The sequence below is a fragment of the Stegostoma tigrinum genome, chromosome 32, assembly GCF_030684315.1.
Source record: "Stegostoma tigrinum isolate sSteTig4 chromosome 32, sSteTig4.hap1, whole genome shotgun sequence".
Lineage (NCBI taxonomy): Eukaryota > Metazoa > Chordata > Chondrichthyes > Orectolobiformes > Stegostomatidae > Stegostoma > Stegostoma tigrinum.
The window spans coordinates 11,273,870-11,297,804 of record NC_081385.1 but is presented as its reverse complement, the minus strand read 5'-3'; the positions used below and the strand labels follow the sequence as shown (position 1 = coordinate 11,297,804).

The 23,935-nt window shown below is 45.7% G+C and overlaps 1 protein-coding gene across 1 annotated transcript; it reads left to right on the top strand.

Moving 5' to 3' along the window:
- The first annotated feature begins 287 nt into the window (after nucleotides 1-287).
- LOC125467007 (palmitoyl-protein thioesterase ABHD10, mitochondrial-like) lies at nucleotides 288-21,944 on the top strand. The gene is made up of 5 exons (XM_048562298.2): nucleotides 288-435; nucleotides 1,995-2,171; nucleotides 10,245-10,356; nucleotides 19,633-19,770; nucleotides 21,400-21,944. The coding sequence occupies exons 2-5, from the start codon at nucleotides 1,999-2,001 to the stop codon at nucleotides 21,745-21,747; spliced, it is 771 nt and encodes a 256-aa protein (XP_048418255.2). The 5' UTR covers nucleotides 288-435; nucleotides 1,995-1,998; the 3' UTR covers nucleotides 21,748-21,944.
- Nucleotides 21,945-23,935: the final 1,991 nt, after the last annotated feature.

Here is a 23,935-nt window from a genome sequence, read left to right as displayed (position 1 = left end):
CAATTAAATAATTTAATTCATTTTAAAAGGCTCAACAGCAAATAAACGTCTTAATGCATCCCCAGCGAGACACAAAAAACAAACTTATCAGAGCAGGCGAATAATTCGCTGAAAACTAACAGAATTACGCAAAAATTACTAAAATTGCCCACTGAATGAAGGGGCGAAATGAAAGTTGTTGACCGACGGAAGAGAAACTAAAGGAATGAGAAAGGAGCAAGAATTCGAGAGAAAAGCAAAAGCGGGAAAGCAACCAGATAAAACACATCTTGTATTTTTGTCCCCGCTGTCTGTCCGTAGCTGCTGATCATTTGCATCAAGTTCAAGGAGAAGGGCCTCCTGATTTGCTCCTGAACTGATCCCGGTTTAGTCCGGGCTGGCGAAGCCAGTGTCCCGTTCCGACGCGTCAGGGTGCGAGCTACACGTAATCGCAAAGTGAGTGCACTGTCCGTGGGTGTGCACTGTCCATGGGGTGGGGTGCACTGTTCATGAGGGTTTATTGCCCGTGGGTGGGGTGCCCTGACCATGGGGTTGGGGTGCCTTGTTCAGGGGTGTGGGTGCCCTGTCCATTGGAAGGATGCCCTGTCCAATGGGTGGGCTGTGCTGTCCAGGGGGTGGGCACCCTGTCCAAGGGCTGGACTGTACTGTCCGTGGGGGAGGGTGTAGGTGCCCTGCCCGGGGGGGGGGGGGGGGGCGTTGGGTGCCCTGACCAAGTGGTGAGTGCTTTGTCAAGTGGGTGAGTGCACTGTGCTGGGCTGTATCTACTGTCTGGTGAGTGAGGGCACTGACCACAGTCTCCCAAGAAATAAGAGACAAAATACATTATTGGGTGCCACAGCGTGCACAACCTTTAAGATCTGGGATAGTTGGTCACTCTAGAACCCTCTTTCAGCATGGTGTGTGTAATGACAGCCTCTGTGTTGCTATTGATCGAGAAGGCATTTACAGAGTGAGTTACACAAATCAAGCAATGATCAAACTGATACCATGTAAATACTTGCTCATCTTTAGGCCAGGATCGGAGAAAGGAATAGAAGGTTATGCAGATAGAGTCGGACAATTTGTGCTAGGAGAATATTTCCGTGGGTTGCAAGTACTGTATAGGTTTATTGGACCAAATGGCCTGTTTTTGGGCTTTACTGTGAGTGTATAATGTCACTGCTCCCCTTAGCCAAGCTATAAAACATAGAATTCCTACTGTGGAAAGAGGCCATTCAGCCCATTAAGTCCGCACCAACCCTTTGAACAGCATACCACCCAACCCAGCCCCTACCTAATTTCCGTAACCCTGCATTTCCCATGGCTAACCCACCTAGCCTGCATATCCCTGGACACTGTGGGCTAGCTAGCACGGCCTATTCACCTAAACTGACTGTGGGATGAAATCGGAGCACCCAGAGGAAACCCACGTAGACACGGGGAGGACATGCAAACTCCACACAGACAGTCGCCCAAGGTCCTTGGCACTGTGAAGCAGCAGTGCTATCTACTGAGCCACCGTGCCTGTGTTCATGTTTAAAGTTTGTGTAAATACAGTGCCATGTCAGTTTGTGAAAGCCTGAAGCTTCAAATAGTGTGTCACACAGCAAGATAGTGTATAAGAAATATTTTTCCGGTTACTTTTTGTTGCAGCCACTGGAAATTTCTTGAAACATAAAAAGTCATCAGCTTCTTTGAGCTCTAAGTAAGTCACCATAGACCTGCTCTCCCTTTATAAAAAGAGAGATGACTGGTGATGGTTTAACTTGAGGGTCACTATGCCTCAGGTAAGGGGAGAGATCGAGAAGGATGGTCCTTCATGGTATCCTCAGCTTGTGCAGGAATTAAACCCACACTATTGGTATTAGTCTATAGAGCAAACCAGCCATCGAACCAATTGACACCCAAATATACTTTGAGCTACACTGGTAATAGGCCAAAAAAAAAGCGCAGTTGTTGGCTTGTACTTTAGGTTTGTCTGTAACTCATTGCAACAAGCTTTCTTTACATTGCAGAGAGATGTCTTCCATTCAGTTCCTCACAAGGCCTCCCTTGCCTCGTTTGGCTTATCACAGAATTTTAGCGCGGAACCCCGGAGTTGTGTTCCTGCCGGGATTCAAGTCCAACATGAATTCAGTGAAGGCATTAGCCCTGGACGAGTTCTGTCGTTCAGCAGGGCATTCTTTTATCAGGTACTATCTCAAAGTTTGTAAACACAATGGCATTAAACAAAATCCACAACTAGGATTGGGGTTCTGGATAGGGCAATGACAGGAAAGAAACAGCAGCCATTAAAGTGGCAGTCCAGACCCAGAGGTCACAGTCTAACGTTACAGCCCTCTAAGACTGAGATGAAGAGAAATTTCTTCAACCAGCGCTTTTGTGTAATGTGTGAAAATGCAAAAACACATACGGGGTAGGAAAAGAACAGCTGTACCTCAAGCCAACACTGAGGACACTGACAGCATCAGAACATCAGACTAGGCTGCAGGAATAGGCTATTCGGCCCTTTTGAACCTTTCCCACCATTCACTACGACCTGGTCGTGGTCTGAATTCCAGCTTCCTGTCCATCCATCCCATAGACCATGACTGCCTTTGCCTGTCAACATTCTGTTTAATTCTGCCTTAAATAAATTCAAGGACATAGCTGCCTGGGGAAGAAAATTTCCATAGAGTGTTGGCAATCACTTGCCAACGAGTATGATTATCAACCAGGGAAACTCTGTGATACTGGCGATGGGTTTGGTGGGTCCTTGCGTAGTTGATGAACCCAATCCTAGAGCCACGTCTCCAACCACACATTTGGGAACTGTTTCTGGGAGATGGAATTGGTTCTTGGTCTTGAGATCATTGGCAATTCTTTCTCCGCTTTCTTTTCCCTCCTTCCTCTTCGTGCTCTCAAAGAATTGTGTCCCTTCATACAGGAGCTTCCTCCACATTGGTTCATTCTGGATGAGGGTCTCCCATGTGTCAAAATATAAGTTGCCTTTTTTGAGGGAAGTCTTCACGGACCGTCTGAAAAGCTTCCTATGTCCTCCTGTCGTTCGAGTGCCTTCCTTGAGCTGGGTGAAGAGGATTTGCTTTGGCAGTCAGAACTCAGGCATCCTATACACAAGGCTGATGATATTGGCTGCTTCAAGGACACTGGTGTTAGAATTCCGGACCCCTTAGCTGATGTGAGAATCCATCTTAAACAACTTTGGTGGAAGCTCTCAAGGGCTTTCAGGTGGTGTCTATATGTGCTCTAAGTTTCAGAGCTAGATTGAAGAGTCAGACAGACAGATGCTTTCAAAAGGATCTTGGTATCGGCATAAATGTCACAGTTGATCAAAGGCTCTCATCATTGAATGCCCAAAGGCAGTGCTCATAGATTGGATGTGGTGTTGAATCTTGCACCATGTCAGCCTTAGGTGAGAGGTACCTTCCCAGCTAAAGGAAATATTCCACAATTTGGATGATTTCATCATTGATGGAGGAATGGACCAGAACTTTGATTTTGATTGTGATTATATTGTCAGGTGTATTTTACAGTAAGAAAACTAGAGAAAAGCTTTCATTTATCACCTCGGGATGGCACCATTTTGAATAATTTAGGAATAAGCACTAAAAGAGAAAGGAGTTGGCTCATCACCATCAATGACGCCTGTACTGTCGTCCTTCCTCCACCACTTCGCTACCATCTACACTGCCACTGGACCCAACCAACACTGAAGTTGCTGATCTTCAGGGATCATCTTTGCACTGGGCCAGTGTTCGCCCCCACCACCTCACTGCTGTCTGTGCCAGTCCAACAAATGTCAGAGTCGCTTCTCTCGCTGCTGGGCTCACCTCATCGATGCTGCCATAATGCCCTTCTGCCAGTGCTTCATTGCCACCAGTGCCAACAATTTAGTTGCCGATCCTCAAGTGCAATCTTCTGCCGCTGAGCCTGCCTAGCTGGTGTCACCTCTGGCAATGTAGCAGCCGCTGATTTCAGGAGCCAGCCTTGCTTCAGAAGAATAAGTAAGGGCTCGATCTCCTCTGTGCTGGGCCTGGTCGAGATCTGTGCCCTGGGCCTGGCTTGAGGACCATGCACTGAGCTCTCATCGCCACCGATGTTGTCCAAGTAAGTAGGTTTTTAAAAAAAAGGAGATAGGGACAAAAAAAACTGCCGTGGCACAGGAACCCTACTGTGTTGCCATCTTGGACCTTGATCTTGATCTGGATCGGGTTTGGTAAAAGATTTAAGTCTTCTTGAGGTTGAAGCTCAGACCATTCTTTGATCTGCTCTCATGTAGGCATTGTGTGAGGCTTGATGTAGGCATTGTGTGAGGATTGATGATTCTCTTCCGAGAGCGTGGAGATGACTTTGCCATCCACATACTGAAGTCCCGCATCAAGGTCAATGTCATTTTCCTCTTGGATTTTAACTGGTTCAGAATGAAAACTTTCCAGTTTGTCCATCCTGTGGACAACGTCCACACCATTAGGAATCTTCCCCTTGACAGGATGAAGAATGGTGATGATGAAGGTGGAGAGTAATTCACTGAAAGGGAGAATTAATGTCTTCATCTCTGTCTTAAAAGTTATATCACTCCGTCCCCTAGTTCTTATTTCCCTGAAAGGAGGAGGCACCCTCCCAGTGTTCAGCCTCCTCAGGATCATTGTTTGTTACAAAAATAAAATAATCTAAACTCCATTGGATACAGGCACCCCTCCTGCAACCCCCCCCCAACATTTTCTCACATTGTGTAACCCCCTTACCTCAGGTATGAGTTCAGTTAGCCTTCTGTGCATTGTTTCTATTACAATTATGTCCTTTTCCAAATACATTGCACAGTTATGTGATCTCTGGAAGGAACAGGAAATCAGTCGAAAAACCCAGGCTCAATTAGAGATTTTTAAAAATTCCAGTCTGACATGTTCAGGTGGATTTATTTGATGGGCTGAATGGCCTTGTTTCTTTGTTCATGGGATTGGCATCAAGGCTGTTAAGAGAGTGGTTTGCTCGGCCATTTCAGGGGAAATTAAGAATCAACCCCATTGTTTGGGTCTGGAGCCAATGCAAACTAGGTAAGGATGGCAGATTTCCGATCTTCCTAAAGGGCATTATTGAACTAGATTTTTTTTAAAACGGTGGTTGGTTTCATGATCACTGTTAGCATTTCTTTAAAAAAAACACCTTTTTATTAAATTCAAACTTCAGATTAGTGCACTGTGAACCCATGTCCCCTAGGCAGTCATCTGGAACTGTGCGTTACCACCTAGCCACTGGTTTCGTCCCATAGTCCAAAGTTGTGCAGATTAGGCAGGTTGGCCGTGCTAAATTGCGTCATGGTGTGCAGGCTTAGTGGATTAACCGTGGTAAATGTGGGCTTACAGGTGGAATGCTCTTCAGAGGGTCAGTACAGACTTGATGGGCCAAATTGCCTTTGTCAGCACTGTAGGGATTCCATGCTGTTTTATGTGACTTACTGGATCTTGAGTTGCACGATGAGTTCACTGACACTTTAAATCATTTTCTCATTTAGGTGAATTTTTTTTCAGTCTTTCAGATAAAACTAATCAGACTCCAATCTCCTCACTGATGACGGATTCACTCACACAGCAGTATACAATTCGGTGTGACCCTGGCATGGTTCGAGTGACTTCTGTCCGTGCTGTAGTTCTGTACCTGGGGTTGTGAGGTGGGAAAGGAGGTCACGGAGATAAACTGATAACAGCATGTTTCCAGATATTTAATAGTTAGAAACATAAAGGAGGAGGGAAATAAATGGCTTGACATAGTCTAGGACGATAAAATCATTGGTGCATTTGATTGTGCACTATCTACTTGCTAAAGGAAGCATTGACATTTAGGTGTTCTTCCAGCCAACTAACTTACTCATTAAAATAGCCAGTTCTGTATGAGAGGAACTGACAGTTCACATAATATCCTGTTGACTTGCTCTGCAAATTTTATTTTTTATTCCTATTTATAACAATTGCTGGCAATCAATTCAGCTGCTTTATATTCATTGCTTACAGTGTTCGGTCACTGGACTAAAATCTGCAATCTGTTGTTAAGGTCTTTCAGGACGCACACTTGCTCTATAAACAATCCCGACTAACCTGTCAACTTTGAAAATGTAATTTACCCTCAATAGACTTAATACCAGGTATATCTTAGTATCTTACTTGATTCCTTTTCGTTAGTGTCTTTCTGATACGATTCACTGCACAAAGTGTGGGAACCTCCTCCCAAAACATTCAACAACTTTGAGATGCCAAACCTGTTGTTGGTATCCATTGGCCTGATTTCCTATTCTACTGGTGGTGGCATGATGAAATGAATGAAGTTGCATTTATATAGCCCCATTCACAGATTCCGGACACTACAAAGTGCTTCAGAACCAAAAAATGTATTTTGGAGGTAGTATGACGATAGTCATGTAGCCAAGGTTCCTCCAACAGCATTTTCTAAACTCAGCACCACCCAGAAAGATAAGGGCAGGAGATGTATGGATAATTACCATCTATTACTTCCTCTTCACATCAAACACCATCCTGACATGGAACTATTTAACTATTCCTTTACTGTCACTGAGTGAAAATCCTGGAACCCACTTCCTTAACAACACTGTAGGTGTTCTGACATCTTATGGACTGCAGTGGTTCGTAAAATCTCTGCAGTGTGGAAGCAGGCCATTCAGCCGATGCCAACCCTCAAAGGAGCATCCCATCTGGACCCACCAGTCTCTGTAACCCTGCATTTTCTGTGGCTAATCCATGTAGCCTGCACATTCTATGGCCAGTCCACCTAACCTGCACACGTTCGGACTGTGGGAGGAAACTGGAGTACCTAGAGGAAACCCATGCAAACATGGTGAGAATGTGCAAACTCCATACAGACAGTCGTCTGATGGTGGAATGGAACTTGGGTTGCTGGTTCTATGAGGCAGCGGTGCTAACCCCAGAGCTACCATGCCACCCTCGCTGTGCCAGGTTCCGAATCTGAACAATTAATACTGTCCTTGCCAATGATCACACCTGGTGGAACTGTGTGCATTGCGAGATTCTGCACTGAACAATGAAATAATCTGCATGCAGTACTATTGTTGGAGGGACAAATGTTGGTGAAGGACAGCACCTGGATCTTCTCTGAGGAACACCATTAGATCACTTAAGAATGCCATTAGATCCTTTCCATCTACCTAAGTTAGGGTATCTGATCAGTTTTAATATCACTTCCAAAGACATAACTTCCAACAGTATGGACTTGAATATCAGCTGAGTTTAGGAGGTTATATCACTGCAATAGGGCTCAAACCTACAACCTTCCCACCCAGAAATAAAAGTATTGCCACTGTATGAAGGCTAATGTTCTGTTTCACAGAAGATGGGTGCTTAGGTGGTTAGGAAGCGTGGTTAAGGCTATAACATTTCATTTTTAAATATCATCTTGTATTTGGTAGCTGGAATATTATTAACTCTGATCAGGGGTTACTAGATTTATACCACACCCTATGTCTAGATCTATGGGATTATTACAAAACATTTCGCAGGAAGAATGCATTTTGAATTGCATTTGCAGTGTTCAGAGTTTGCCAAAGAAATCTGAGCCTCAGCTTGTGTGAGAGTGCACAACATCATTTAAATCCAAACCTGTGCTGGCAAAGGGTGGAGCGACTGATTTATGCACTACCTGACTGATCAATCTTCATGGTTCATCTTTCAAGTTCTTTCTGAAAGGGCTTGAAGAGAATGACATCCCTCCCTTTGAGGAAAAGTTATGAGTCTTTTTCTTTCTCTCCATGATTTCTAACATTCTTGTACCTGAAAGATAGAGGCCAAACTCTCCCATCTCACCTGCTACACCTTGGCATGGTCAGACCCCAGTTATCGGAACATCTGGCTCTGGAATGTGCACTTTGGAGGGAGGACGAGCTTGCTAATTACAGAGAGAAATATGCCCCACTGGTTATGTTCTTGTGACATGAATTTCACCCCCTTTGAACATGAGCTCCATTCAAAGTTGATACTATCAACATATGTAATGTGTGTATGGTTTCAAAGGAAAAATTAAATTTTGTTTAAACGGCATCCGCAAACGTTTATTAAAACCAGACTCCTGTACATCTGTTTGTTTCCTTTTGTGAGCTCTATGCTTTGCCATAGTTTCCATGGAAACAAATATCTGTCTGCTTGGTAATAATGCAAAACCCTTTCCTCGTTGTGTACTAAACTCCAGAATAAAATTGAATGGTGAAACTTGACAGAATTAACAGTTTGAGGACCCTCACAACCTAAAGAAATCAATTCTGTGCAAAGTGCTAGAATTTCGGAACCATCAGATACGGGTTTGTGCATGGCACGTTTCCAAATTTAACATAACACAGGGAGACATTAGTGATTAGGCAGCATCTCTAGTAAAGGGAGGCAAGATCTGATGGTAACTCGTCAGCTGCTCTCTTGCTCCTCTCAGTGGCCAGTTTTGGAGAGTGTTACAATTCCTTTCTGTTTCTGGCTGCCTCCCTGCTCACATGACTTGTCATGCTGCGTTAAACCTATTACAGTAACATTTTCTGAAGAAGGGTCTAGGCCCGAAATGTCAACTTTCCTGCTCTTGTGGTGCTGCTTGGCCTGCTGTGTTCACTTCAGCTGTACACCTTGTTATCTAGTAATCTCTAACGATTTGCTTTTTGCCAAGCGGAATAATGTGGCCTGGGTCTGACAATTAACACTGATTACAAAGATTCTCACAATCTGTCTTGCCTCTTGGCAAACATGACAAATTTAAGGAGAATTTCTGAACACAAGAAGAACTTTGTATTTGATACCCTTAGCTCCTTTTTGGATAAATGACCATCAGTTAAACACGTCTAAAGTAATATATGTTTTCATATGTGGTAATGATGCTGATTTTCTGAGGTTTGTGCGATATGTTATGAAGGTGTTCATAATGAACGGGTGTACACACGGTCTGGAATTTTAGCAAGTTGAACACTTCACTGTCTGCAAATTCCGGGAATGAAAGCACTGATTGCTTACAATAATTTAAAGGATGTAATTTAGAAAACAAATAGATGAAAGAGTTCAAGATAATAAAACGTGAGGCTGGATGAACACAGCAGGCCCAGCAGCATCTCAGGAGCACAAAAGCTGACGTTTCGGGCCTAGACCGCTGATGAAGGGTCTAGGCCCGAAACGTCAGCTTTTGTGCTCCTGAGATGCTGCTGGGCCTGCTGTGTTCATCCAGCCTCACATTTTATTATCTTGGATTCTCCAGCATCTGCAGTCCCCATTATCACCATATCAGATGAAAGAGTTCTGTGCCTCTAACGCATAAGTGTCTCTGAACAGCCATTTTGGATTTAAATAAAATGATTGAAGATGGTTTCGATCACAATTTCCAGAATTCTGAAGCACCTGAGGGAACCCAGTGATGATTGGGTGGTACAGTGGTTCAGCGGTTAATACTGCTGTCTGGTAACACCAGGAATCTCCAGGTTCGGTTCCTGCCATGGCCAACTGTCTGTGTGGAGATTATCCATTCTCCCTGTGTCTGTGTGGGTTTCCACTGGATGCTCTGGTTTCCTCCCACAGTCCAAAGATGAGCAGGATTGGTGGATTGGCCGTGCTAAACTGTCCATGGATGTGCTGGGTAGGAGGGTTAGCCGTGGAGAATGCAGGATGGGTCTGCGTGTGATGCTGTTTGGAGGGGTGATGTGAACTTGATGGGCTGAATAGCCAGCTTCCACACTGTAGGGATTCAATGATTTAAGATCACAGTGATGTAAATGAGTATTTGAGGTAAGAGATTCTTATGTCCTTTGATCTCCTGAGCTGATTTGGTGTTGGGTGGGAGAAATGCCTTTTATCTATCTATCTAATATTAAAAACAGTTTTACAATGGTCTTGCCAAGAGGCCAGAGAAGCAGGCTTCTGGCCTCTTCAGCGTTGTCCTCTGAGGAAGATCAAAGACAGTGCTGGAACCATGGTTCAGCACCTTACGTCCCTACACTGGAACTCCAAGATTGTGCTGCCGCAGAACTGTTTGGCCACCCACAGCATGTAGCCTTAATATAATTCCAGATCTGATAAAATAGACTCACTAACCAGTTCAGCGTAGCAACTTGCATGGTTTACTGAGGCAAAATTAATCCTTTGTCAGTTAAAATGTTGAATTTCCATGATGCAGATCATGTTCGTGTCAAGTTTTATCTAGGATGTGAATTTAGTTTGATTTGTTTTTTAAAAGTCAGACAGTCTTTCATCTGAGCTAGCCTGTGCTGCTCTCTGCAGGTTTGATTACACAGGCTCTGGCAGCTCCGAAGGTAATTTTGAGGATTGCACATTAGGAGATTGGAAGAACGATGTGCTGACGGTTTTGCATACTCTCACCACAGGACCTCAGGTAAATACTCTAACCCATGTGTTTAGTCTGATACTGTTATCATTCTTTTAACAAATTGGGTCCAACTTCTTTTTCCCTACATTTAATTGTGAATCAGCAACCATTTGTTTACGCTTCCCCACCCTTTCCCATTCATGGTGGGCTTTAGCAGAGTACTGCTAACTCTGAAGAAAGTAAGCTCAGGGAGGCATTGATAAACAGGACTCTAGATTGCCAACACACTCTGTGTCAGCTCATGGGTCTCTGAATGATGCCCATAATTCCCCACAGAGGGCAGTTAATGTCGACAAGCAACCAGCTGTGGATGCCAGACGTTATCAGTTTGTCTGGTGGCACTCTGGCTCCTAGACAAGTTAATGATTTGGTTGTTTTTAATAGTGGGTGGGAAACCTCCGAGCAGCTGGAAAAGCAGGTTCTGTGTCAATCTCTGATATAGTGGGAACTGCAAATGCTGGAGAATCCGAGATAACAAAGTGTGGAGCTGGGTGAACACAGCAGGCCAAGCAGCATCTTCGGAGCACAAAAGCTGACGTTTCGGCCCTAGAGAAGGGTCTAGGGCCGAAACATCAGCTTTTGTGCTCCTAAGATGCTGCCTGACCTGCTGTGTTCATCCAGCTCCACACTTTGTTATTTCTGTGTCAATCTCTCCTTGGTGAAAACCTGATAGTCCTCCCTACCCACAACTCTCCCACCCACCAGTTGCTGTAAGTTATTACCTTTTGCCAATAGTCAGATACCAATTGCCCTATGACCCTTGTAAGAAGTGAAAGAAACCAGAGGAAGGAGATCAAAGAACTGGAGCTCTCGAGAAGCAAAAAGAACAATGAATCAAACCTTGCGGACACTTCTTTATGAATGGTGTTTCCCTAGTCTTTTTCTTTCTGCTTCAGTCAAAACACAAATGTTTGTGCGTGTGCGCGTCTGTGTGTGCGTGTGAGAGAGGGAGAGAGAGTGTTTAGAGTTCCAGCCAGTAGAGTTCTATGCTGATAATTCACAGTTTACCAGCAACTGCACCTGACTTACTTGTATTAAAGAGAAACCTGGTCAGTATTTTTGGTCAGTGATAATGGGAACTGCAGATGCTGGAGAATCCGAGATAATAAAATGTGAGGCTGGATGAACACAGCAGGCCAAGCAGCATCTCAGGAGCACAAAAGCTGACGTTTCGGGCCTAGACCCTTCATCAGAGAGGGGGATGGGGTGAGGGTTCTGGAATAAATAGGGAGAGAGGGGGAGGCGGACCGAAGATGGAGAGTAAAGAAGATAGGTGGAGAGAGTATAGGTGGGGAGGTAGGGAGGGGATAGGTCAGTCCAGGGAAGACGGACAGGTCAAGGAGGTGGGATGAGGTTAGTAGGTAGCGGGGGGTACGGCTTGGGGTGGGAGGAAGGGATGGGTGAGAGGAAGAACAGGTTAGGGAGGCAGAGACAGGTTGGACTGGTTTTGGGATGCAGTGGGTGGGGGGGAAGAGCTGGGCTGGTTGTGTGGTGCAGTGGGGGGAGGGGACGAACTGGGCTGGTTTAGGGATGCAGTTGGGGAAGGGGAGATTTTGAAACTGGTGAAGTCCACATTGATACCATTGGCTGCAGGATTCCCAAGCGGAATATGAGTTGCTGTTCCTGCAACCTTCGGGTGGCATCATTGTGGCACTGCAAGAGGCCCATGATGGACATGTCATCTAGAGAATGGGAGGGGGAGTGGAAATGGTTTGCGACTGGGAGGTGCAGTAGTTTGTTGTGAACTGAGCGGAGGTGTTCTGCAAAGCGGTCTCCAAGCCTCCGCTTGGTTTCCCCAATGTAGAGGAAGCCACACCGGGTACAGTGGATGCAGTATACCACATTGGCAGATGTGCAGGTGAACCTCTGCTTAATGTGGAATGTCATCTTGGGGCCTGGGATAGGGGTGAGGGAGGAGGTATGGGGGCAAGTGTAGCATTTCCTGCGGTTGCAGGGGAAGGTGCCGGGTGTGGTGGGGTTGGAGGGCAGTGTGGAGCGAACAAGGGAGTCACGGAGAGAATTGGGAACAGGGGATGGAATTTTTGCAGGAGGGTGGGTGGGAGGAGGTGTATTCTAGGCAGCTGTGGGAGTCGGTGGGCTTGAAATGGACATCAGTTACAAGCTGGTTGCCTGAGATGGAGACTGAGAGGTCCAAGAAGGTGAGGGATGTGCTGGAGATGGCCCAGGTGAACTGAAGGTTGGGGTGGAAGGTGTTGGTGAAGTGAATGAACTGTTCAAGCTCCTCTGGGGAGCAAGATGCGGCGCCGATACAGTCATCAATGTAGCGGAGGAAGAGGTGGGGTTTGGGGCCTGTGTAGGTGTGGAAGAGGGACTGTTCCACGTAACCTGCAAAGAGGCAGGCATAGCTGGGGTCCATGCGGGTGCCCATGGCCACCCCCTTAGTCTGTAGGAAGTGGGAGTCAAAAGAGAAGTTGTTGAGGGTGAGGACGAGTTCGGCTAGGCGGATGAGGGTGTCGGTGGAGGGGGACTGGTCGGGCCTGCGGGACAGGGAGAAGCGGAGGGTCTTGAGGCCATCTGCATGCGGAATGCAGGTGTATAGGGACTGGACGTCCATGGCGAAGATGAGGTGTTGGGGGCCAGGGAATTGGAAGTCCTGGAGGAGGTGGAGGGCGTGGGTGGTGTCACGGACGTAGGTGGGGAGTTCCTGGACCAAAGGGGAGAAAATGGAGTCCAGATAGGTGGAGATGAGTTCGGTGGGGCAGGAGCAGGCTGAGACGATGGGTCGACCAGGGCAGGCAGGTTTGTGGATTTTGGGAAGGAGATAGAAACGGGCCGTGCGGGGTTGGGGAACAATGAGGTTGGAGGCTGTGGGTGGGAGGTCCCCTGATGTGATGAGGTCATGAATGGTGTTGGAGATGATGGTTTGGTGCTCGGGTGTGGGGTCATGATCGAGGGGGCGGTAGGAGGTGGTGTCGGAGAGTTGGCGTCTGGCCTCGGCGATGTAGAGGTCAGTGTGCCATACTACCACTGCGCCAAGACAACAAAATGTGAGGCTGGATGAACACAGCAGGCCAAGCAGCATCTCAGGAGCACAAAAGCTGACGTTTCGGGCCTAGACCCTTCATCAGAGCTCTGATGAAACGTCAGCTTTTGTGCTCCTGAGATGCTGCTTGGCCTGCTGTGTTCATCCAGCCTCACATTTTGTTGTCTTGGATTCTCCAGCATCTGCAGTTCCCATTATCTCTACCACTGCGCCACCCTTGTCTGTGGGTTTCATGATCGAGGGGGCGGTAGGAGGTGGTGTCGGAGAGTTGGCGTCTGGCCTCGGCGATGTAGAGGTCAGTGCGCCATACATTGATGACTGTATCGGCGCCGCCTCTTGCTCCCCAGAGGAGCTCGAACAGTTCATCCACTTCACCAACACCTTCCACCCCAACCTTCAGTTCACCTGGGCCATCTCCAGCACATCCCTCACCTTCCTGGACCTCTCAGCCTCCATCTCAGGCAACCAGCTTGTAACTGATGTCCATTTCAAGCCCACCGACTCCCACAGCTACCTAGAATACACCTCCTCCCACCCACCCTCCTGCAAAAATTCCATCCCCTATTCCCAATTCCTCCGCCTCCACCGCATCTGCTCCCACGACAAGACATTCCACTCCCGCACATCCCAGATGTCCAAGTTCTTCAAGGACCGCAACTTGTCCCCCACAGTGATCGAGAGCGCCCTTGACCGCGTCTCCCGTATTTCCCGCAACACATCCCTCACACCCCGCCCCCGCCACAACCGCCCAAAGAGGATCTCCCTCGTTCTCACACACCACCCCACCAACCTTCGGATACAACGCATCATCCTCCCACACTTCCGCCATCTACAATCCGACCCCACCACCCAAGACATTTTTCCATGCCCACCCCTGTCTGCTTTCCGGAGAGACCATTCTCTCCGTGACTCCCTTGTTCGCTCCACACTGCCCTCCAACCCCACCACACCCGGCACCTTCCCCTGCAACTGCAGGAAATGCTACACTTGCCCCCACACCTCCTCCCTCACCCCTATCCCAGGCCCCAAGATGACATTCCACATTAAGCAGAGGTTCACCTGCACATCTGCCAATGTGGTATACTGCATTCACTGTACCCGGTGTGGCTCCCTCTACATTGGGGATACCAAGCGGAGGCTTGGAGACCGCTTTGCAGAACACCTCCGCTCAGTTCGCAACAAACTACTGCACCTCCCAGTCACAAACCATTTCCACTCCCCCTCCCATTCTTTAGATGACATGTCCATCATGGTCCTCTTGCAGTGCCACAATGATGCCACCCGAAGGTTGCAGGAACAGCAACTCATATTCCGCTTGGGAATCCTGCAGCCTAATGGTATCAATGTGGACTTCACCAGTTTCAAAATCTCCCCTTCCCCAACTGCATCCCTAAACCAGCCCAGTTCGTCCCCTCCCCCCACTGCACCACACAACCAGCCCAGCTCTTCCCCTCCACCCACTGCATCCCACAACCAGTCCAACCTGTCTCTGCCTCCCTGACCTGTTCTTCCTCTCACCCATCCCTTCCTCTCACCCATCCCTTCCTCCCACCCCAAGCCGCACCTCGATCTACCTACTAACCTCATCCCACCTCCTTGACCTGTCCGTCTTCCCTGGACTGACGTATCCCCTCCCTACCTCCCCACCTATACTCTCTCCACCTATCTTCTTTTCTCTCCATCTTCGGTCCGCCTCCCACTCTCTCCCTATTTATTCCAGAACCCTCACCCCATCCCCCTCTCTGATGAAGGGTCTAGGCCCGAAACGTCAGCTTTTGTGCTCCTGAGATGCTGCTTGGCCTGCTGTGTTCATCCAGCCTCACATTTTATTATCTGGGATGAGTTGAGTATGTAGGAGATGGAGGTGCAGCTTGGGGTGGGAGGAAGGGATGGGTGAGAGGAAGAACAGGTTCGGGAGGCAGAGACAGTTTGGACTGGTTTTGGGATGCAGTGGGTGGACCATTGGGGAAACCAAGCGGAGGCTTGGGGACCGCTTTGCAGAAGCTTCCTCTACATTGGGGAAACCAAGCGGATGCTTGGGGACCGCTTTGCAGAACACCTCCGCTCGGGTCGCAATAAACAACTGCACCTCCCAGCCGCAAACCATTTCCACTCCCCCTCCCATTCTTTAGATGACATGTCCATCATGGGCCTCCTGCAGTGCCACAATGATGCCACCTGAAGGTTGCAGGAACTGCAACTCATATTCCGCTTGGGAACCCTGCAGCCCAATGGTATCAATGTGGACTTCACCAGCTTCAAAATCTCCCCTTCCTCCACCGCACCCCAAAACCAGCCCAGTTCGTCCCCTCCCCCCACTGCACCACACAACCAGCCCAGCTCTTCCCCTCCACCCACTGCATCCCAAAACCAGTCCAACCTGTCTCTGCCTCCCTAACCTGTTCTTCCTCTCACCCATCCCTTCCTCCCACCCCAACCTGCACCTCCATTTCCTACCTACTAACGTCATCCCACCTCCTTGACCTGTCCGTCTTCCCTGGACTGACCTATCCCCTCCCTACCTATACTCTCCTCTCCACCTATCTTCTTTTCTCTCCATCTTCGGTCCGCCTCCCCCTCTCTCCCTATTTATTCCAGAACCCTCACCCCATCCCCCTCTCTGATGAAGGGTCTAAGCCCGAAACGTCAGCTTTTGTGCTCCTGAGATGCTGCTTGGCCTGCTGTGTTCATCCAGCCCCACATTTTATTATCCAGTATTTTTGGTTAACCTGGTTATGTCAAACAGGAAAATATGCTTTTATTAAATGAAAGTATTTATTTAAATTGAAGTAGCATTTCTGTGGTGACACTAGTAGTAGTGGGGATTGAGAATCATTGCATATTTACCAAATGGGTCATGAATCGCAGCACAGTCAAAGAATTGAAATTATGATCTTCCTGCTTCACCTGAACTCCTCTATGATACAAAGTAGTGTTATTACCCACAAAGTTTCCTATTCCTTGACATTGATTATTCATTCAAAAGGCATCTTTCACTTAGATATTCACTTCATTCTTTTTACAAAGTCAGGACCAGCGAGTTTTGAGAAGATTTGTAGCTCAGGTTAAGGTTCTGGATGTGAGTTTGCTCGCTGAGCTGGAAGGTTAGTTTTCAGACGTTTCGTCACCATTCTAGGTAACATCATCAGTGAGCCTCCGCTGAAGCGCTGGTGTTATGTCCTGCTTTCTATTTATCTGTTTAGGTTTCCTTTGGTTGGTGATGTCATTTCCTGTGTTGGTGATGTCCAGTAAGGACCACTGTTCAGGGTGGCACTGATGAAATGGCTACTAAGTTGCCTTCTGTGAAAGGGTCACCGGACCCGAAACTTTAACTCTGTTTTTTTCTTCACAGATGCTGCCAGATTTGCTGAGCTTTTCCAGCAACTTTGTTTTTGTTCCTGGTATTAAGAGACATTTTTCACTTAGTGAGTTATGATTATCTAGAATGCACAATTGAAAGAAAGGTGGAAGCTAATTCACTCACAACTTCCAAAAGATAAATACGTGAAGGTAGTATATTTGTAGAATGGGAAAGAAAAGGTAGGGACTAATTGAATAGCTCATCAAAGAGCTGACACAGGAAGATGGGCCAAATGGCTGCCTTCTGTAATGCCTCATTCTGTGGAAATTATTGAAAAATGCGTGTACATTTATAGAATCTATTGTTCTTTAAGGGATATTTCTGTTCCTGTGAATTATAAACCAGAATTGGGGAAGTGAAGGCTTCAAAGCAAAACACTGTTCTTTAAATCTTCACAGTGAAAAATTCTCGTGCGCTCAAAATAGGCTACCACTTTGCTGAAATGTCGTGCTACTTGAATGTGACAGGCCAGATGCAAAAAATAACAATGAACCAGCTGGAAACAGCTATTGTTGCTTTTTGGAAGGAGTATACTCCAGGGAGTAGCCTACCTAAGGATTTGCCAGGAGCAATGAAACTCTTCAACATATTACTTAGCTCTCCAGTAGTTTTTGTACAACAGAAGCATCGCCCAGTCGACTGCAATTTTCTTTTTGTTTTTTTTATCTTGGTTTGTTCCACTGGCAAAGCCAATGTTTATTGCCCTTTAAAGATGGGAGTGAACCACCTTCTTGATTGAGTAACTTGCCAGGCCATTTCGGGGAACAGTTAAGAGTCAATCACCTTGGTATCCATCTCTTCATATGTAGGTCAAACCAGGTACAGTTGGCAGATTTCCTTCCTAAAGGACATGAGTAAACTGAGTCTTGTTTTCAATCTAGTAGTTTCTCGATTATTAATAATGAGACTCTGGTTTTATTATATATTTGAATTTAAATTGCACCAGCTGCCGTGATGGCATTTGAACCCGTGTCCGTAGAGCATTAGACCAGGACTCTGAACTACCAGCCCAGTAATATGGCTGCCGTGCTGCCACCCTCCAAATACAGAACAAAGGCTTCCTGTTTATTCTAGTTCAACTTGAGTTAGCTTGGAACTGCGCACCTGGTCTCAATGCAATTGGACAATAGTGAGGAGATGTCACCCTATTCCACAATCTCTCCCACAAAGTGCATTTGTCTGGTGGTCAGGTCACAAGTAGTTGCTCACAATGCCTCTTTGAGGTTGCAAAGCTCAACAGCATTTAACTTGAATGAATTGCCTGCAGCGTAGCCAGCGTGTGTGGAATTGTACAGAAGAAGAGGATGGTGTTTTGAGGAGAGGGTTGCGGGTGTGGATTTGGTGGTGGTTGAATGGATGTAGGATCTAAACTATATTAAGAATTTTCTGCACTTGATGTTGGAGCTTTTAATTTAAGAATAGCCTTGCTTCAGGTCAAGATCGTAACACATCTGTGCTTTCTGGTTTGCATTGTGCATGTCAGTGATCAGGAAATTAATATTTAGTTCCTGGAGTTGCCACGACATTTCTGGAGGATTGGCATCCCTGATAAAGTAAACAATAGTAAGCTTATATATGTAGTTAGCTAGTGTAGGATGCCTTGTATGTGTAGAGTAAGCAGTACTGGATTGGTTGCATTATTCTACCCTTTACATCTTCCTCCAAAATAAGCATATTCTAGAAAATGCAGAGACAATGTTTGTAGGAGTAAAACGTCTAATACACATTGACTCGTTTAGCATTCTTAATAGCTTAAAAAATTGGGGCTATATGAAGCATACTAAAAGACAATCACTTGCTTATTAGTAAGCCTATCTTTAGGATGGGTTACATGCCTGATGTGTAATTTTCAGGTTAAAACTTATTGGCTGCCTTGAATCTAAGTGGCCCAAATATCCACTTGCCTACTCTTAGTAACACTAAATTTTACTAATTCGTACGAACTTAACTCTTATCAGCACTTACTAGCTTTGTAGTTGACTGTTTCTTACTAATAGCAATTCTTAGTAACATAATTTATCAGCAGTTGCTAACTTATTAACGTACTGGCTCACATGCACACACACACAAACACACACACACACACACACACACACACACACACACACACACACACACACACACACACACAATTAACTCTTTCTGCTTCCCTCTTAACATAATTAGGATGAGGCCATTCATCCCCTGAGCCTGCTCCATCATTTAATGTGATTGTGACTGATCTCACCCAGCCTCAACTCAGTCTCCAATCAGGAGCACCAGTTCCTAACGTTTCCATCTCTCTCTAGCTTCTTCCCTTCTACTTGTGTCTTCCAAATTCCCAAGTCAACCTTCTCAGCAAGTGAGAGGGAGGGAGAGGAGAGTAGAGCAGGGAGCAGGAGTAGCTGGGTCGGGAAGCAATGAGCTAGCCAGCAGTTGTATGTTTTTTCTCTAAACAGGAAATAGACTCGGTATTTGCAGTGATTGTGCCAAAACAAAAATGGAGGTAACATCATTCTGAGATCTGCACTTATTAACAAACCACGTGAAATGGCTCCATAGAGGCTGTTATCCCGTCACCAAATCACGGTACATGGACTCTGACCAGCTAGCTCATAACCAGTCTCTAGAACGAGCAGAATTCCTGAGACTCTTGTTTCTATCTGTCAGCCAGGGCTCCCTGACTGGCTTAGGTTAGCAGCCCCAATCAAGGAACCCGCACTTAATAAGATCCACCTTGCCAACCTCGCACCCCACCCCCCCCCCCCATCACTACTTCACACAAAAATGCAAATGTGATAATAGAACACATATCACCTGCCCTGATTTTCTCACTAGTCCTTTGATATCACCAGTTTTGGGTGTACTATCATTTATTTGAATGCTAATGTTATGTCTTAGGTAAAGTATCTCTCCTTCTCTATCCTCCGTATTTCAGGTTCTTGTTGGTTCTAGCATGGGTGGTTGGCTTATGTTATTGGCTGCTCTTGCGAAGCCAGAGAATGTGGTTGGATTGGTTGGTATAGCAACAGCTGCTGATCACTTTGTAACTGTTTTCGACCAGCTTCCCTCCGAGGTGAGTGATTGGTGCTTTTTCAATGTTTAAACAGTTGAATGAATAAAAAAAAACAAGGGAGAGAGTACTGCACATCTGAAAAGAAAATTCAGGAAATGCTGAAAATAGCTAAAATCTGTAAGGAGCCAAGACAGAGGAACCTTTAGAATTTGTGACAAAGGGTATGTGCTTTTCTTGTTTACAAAGACTCTGTATTTGTTGCAAATTCTGCTTTTATTGTGGATAATTATATACCTGGCTAAGTGGAGATTGTCAGGGTATTGGCCCCGTTCATTCCCTTGACACCTTCTCCAAACATACAATTTCAAATTTTGGTTAATATTATACACCCTTACATTTTTATGGTGGCATGCTTATTTACGAGGACCCAGCTGTTTTGAAACATTACAGCTTTTCCCTCTGAATATCGGAGCTCATTCAGAGGTTTTCAGAGTTCTGAAGAAGACTTGAACTCTGCTTTCTCTCTGCACAGATACTGCCAGACCTGCTGAGTCTCTCCAGCATTCTCTGCATTAGAATTCCTTACCTGATTCGCTTTGGAGGTGACCTGAGGGGAAAGGCACTCCCCAAGTGCAAAATATTACAACAGTGATGTTTCAAAGTATTTAATTGGCTGCCAAGTGGCTTGAGATGATCCGAGGTTTCCACGAGGTGCTACGTAAACGCATAGTCTTCCTTTCCGAGACATCTTTGAGCTGAAAGCTGGACACCTCTGCAAGAGCTGGGTAGAATTTCAGTGCAACACTTTGCATCTTATTTGTGAACCTCTCCATGCAAACTTGATGAGAGCTTAAGGCAATCGGAGTGATGGCAAAACGTGAAGCAACAGAACTCATATTGTGCCCTCTTGTGCTTTTTTGAGATTTTCCACTATCATTTACTAAAACCTTATATTTTTATTGCAACGGTAGTTTTTAGTTCAGTGCAGATGTGATGGACTGTCTTTTGTACCATGACAATTCTGTGAAGTGTAGAGATGCTATCTCAGTTTTCGGAGAATTGAGATGAGATCACGTCATTTCCAACGTGCTTTTTTAAAAAAAGATATTGCCTAGTCAGCGTGTTCAGAGATATTATTGCACATCTTTGGAGCAGGTGGGACTTGAATCCAGACCCCCTGGTCCAGAGGCAAGGATGTCCAGGTGCTTTCCATTCTGAACACTACCCTGCCCATTTCGATTGAAGAAACGACGTGCGCAAAAGGTTTTAATTTGATGTCTTGCCAAACCCTGTTTGTGATGCTAAATTGCTGTTTTGAGAAAATTACAAGTCTGGGTAGCTTGAGTGAAGGTACTCACTCCAAAGGCATATTTTGTCTTTCAAGTGGTGTTTTAAGTATTTCCACCGCATTGATGCATTCCACCCGTGTGCCCTACCAAGCCCTGGTAATTTGGACAAAACTGTGGATGCTCAAAATCTGAAACAAAACATAAATTGCTGGAGAAACTTGGCAGCATCTGTGGAGAGAAAGAAGAGGTGATGTTTTGATCCTTCTTCTGAAGAGTTTCTGCTGAGCTTTCTGCAGCAATTTCAGTTCTCAGATTTGTTATAAATGGATGAGATTTCTGTCTCTGCTCACTGTGTGTGCCTAATCTGTGTCTATCCCTCTCTCTTCCCTTACATTGTCAGGCCAGAGAGGATGCTGTGAGGACAGGCAAATACAACATGCCATCCCCGTACGGTGCCAGCGGCTTCTACAGCATGAGATATAACTTTATAAAGGAGTCAGAACAGCACTGTCTGCTACAAAACCGCATCAACATCTCACGCCCCGTGCGGCTTATGCATGGCATGAAAGATGAAGTGGTACCCTGGCAGGTTTCCATCAAAGTGGCAGAACAACTCATCAGTGATGATGTGGACATCATCCTCCGAAAAAATGGAGAGCACCGCTTGTCAGAGGATGAAGATATCAAGCTCCTGGTTACTGTTGTTGCTGACCTACTGCAAAAGTTAACCAAAAAAGATCTGGATTGAAAGAAACACAGTTGTGTTGGAATTCATTGTCAGTTAATGCTAATCGAAAAGGTTAAGCAGGGGCTTCACCTGTGTTTGTGTGTTTTGCTGTCATAAATCAAGGGCTTAGATAACAGCAGCTGTTGAACTAGAACGTACTTCATATTCAGAGAAATGTGGTTAGACATAATCTCTGCAGCAAATAAAAGTTTTTTATACCTGCCAAAGACATTACAATGTCTTGCTCCTGAATTATTTCACCAGTGGAAAGGCAACTTTAAACAGGTTAGAAAGGATGTGGAATATATACAGGGCTCTTAAAATTCGTTGTATAATGCAAAATACTCTGGATGTTAGAAATCTAAGTACTTTCGAGTGTCACAGTTAATGTTTCGAGTCTGCAGTGACTTCAGACTTCTTCAGAAGAGTCACACTGGACTTGAACTATGAGCTCGGCAGATGCTGCCAGACGAGCTGAGTCTGTCCAGTGCTCTCTCTGCATTAGAATTCCTTCGGGATTTGCTTTGGAACTCACCTAAGGGGGAACAGCACGCCCCAAGTGTAAAACATTACTGCAGTGACATTTCGAAGTATTCAATTGGCTGCCAAGTGCTTTGAGACGACCTGAGGTTCATAAGGTGCTACACAATCCTTTCCGAATCAGCTTTGAGTTGAACTCCTTACAAGTGTGTGAGAGAGCTGATTCCAGACAGGGATGTGACACGGTGCAGCCAATTTTTGGAATCACCTCCCAAGAAAGACTTGATGGGAGCTTGTATCAGTGATAATGGGAACTACAGATGCTGGAGAATCCAAGATAATAAAATGTGAGGCTGGATGAACACAGCAGGTCCAGCAGCATCTCAGGAGCTCCTGAGATGCTGCTGGGCCTGCTGTGTTCATCCAGCCTCACATTTTATTATCTTGATGGGAGCTTAATGTGGTTGAGATATTAGCAAGACAGGAAGCGAAAATAAATCCAAAGGTGTTCTTTGTTACAGCTTGATATGAAGTCTCCGACATTGTAATCTTCTCTGTCCCTTTCAATCACTTTATCTTGACTCCCTTTTGACAGGAACTAGCAGTTTTGTTTTTGGCCTGTGGGACAAGTGAAATATTTTGCATGAGAAATGGTGAGCCCTTCTGTATTTTTTCATTTGGAATAGCTAGGCATCTTGAGATCTAGCACCATTCTCCATCGAAACAACACCTACCCCCACCCCTCTCAGAACTCCCTGTCAAAAATATAATCTGCTGGATGCATGTCATGACCTCTACAGATTCCTAATGAGTAAGAATAAGGAGGGATTGGCCCTGGAAAGGGATGCAATCTATCTCACTAGAATATCACCCCTGCTGGCCTAGGTTAAAAATGGCACCCATCATATGAATAAACAACTGTATGCAAAGTTAAAATTAATTAAAAGCATCCTGGCATGTTCAATAAAAATATTTGCAATATTACTGCAGGGGTGAAATTTTTTGTGCCAACAGTTTGGCCGAGTACAAGCAGTGACGGTCACTGTGTAGTGGCCAGGCCAGGGATAGAGAACCTGGCTGATGCTCCTTTCCATGTAAGGGAGATGGTGGGTTGGTCAATTATCTTTGATCAGCTACCAGCACATTACAGCTCTGTAATAGCAGCTCCAGAATCTGGTCCATATTGTCAGCTACAAACTGCATAGAACACAGTGTACTCAGCCCATGGAGACAGATTCAGTTCAATAAATCATCCAACTAGGATTTCATAAAGAATATCCCATCCACAACCATCCCTCTAACCTTACATTTCCCATGCCTAATCCATCTAGTCTACATATCTCTGGCAATTTAGCACAGCCAATCCACCTAACATGCACATCTTTTGACTGTGGGAAGAAACCAGAGAACCCAGCAGAAACCCACACAGACACAGGGAGAACATGCAAACTCCAAACAGACAATTGCCCAAGGGTGGTCCCTAGCACTGTGAGGCAGCAGTGCTAGCTGCTGAGCCACTGTGCTGCCCCAATGTAGCCACTGACAATTTTAATGATTAGACTGAGAGAGGATAAATAGCTGATGGAAAAATGTCTGCAGAGTTATTGGTTCTGGGGAAGCGAGTTTTGAGAAGATTTGTAGCTCAGGTTGAGGTTCTGGATGTGAGTTTGCTTGCTGAGCTGGAAGTTTAGTTTTCAGACGTTTCGTCACCATTCTAGGTAACATCATC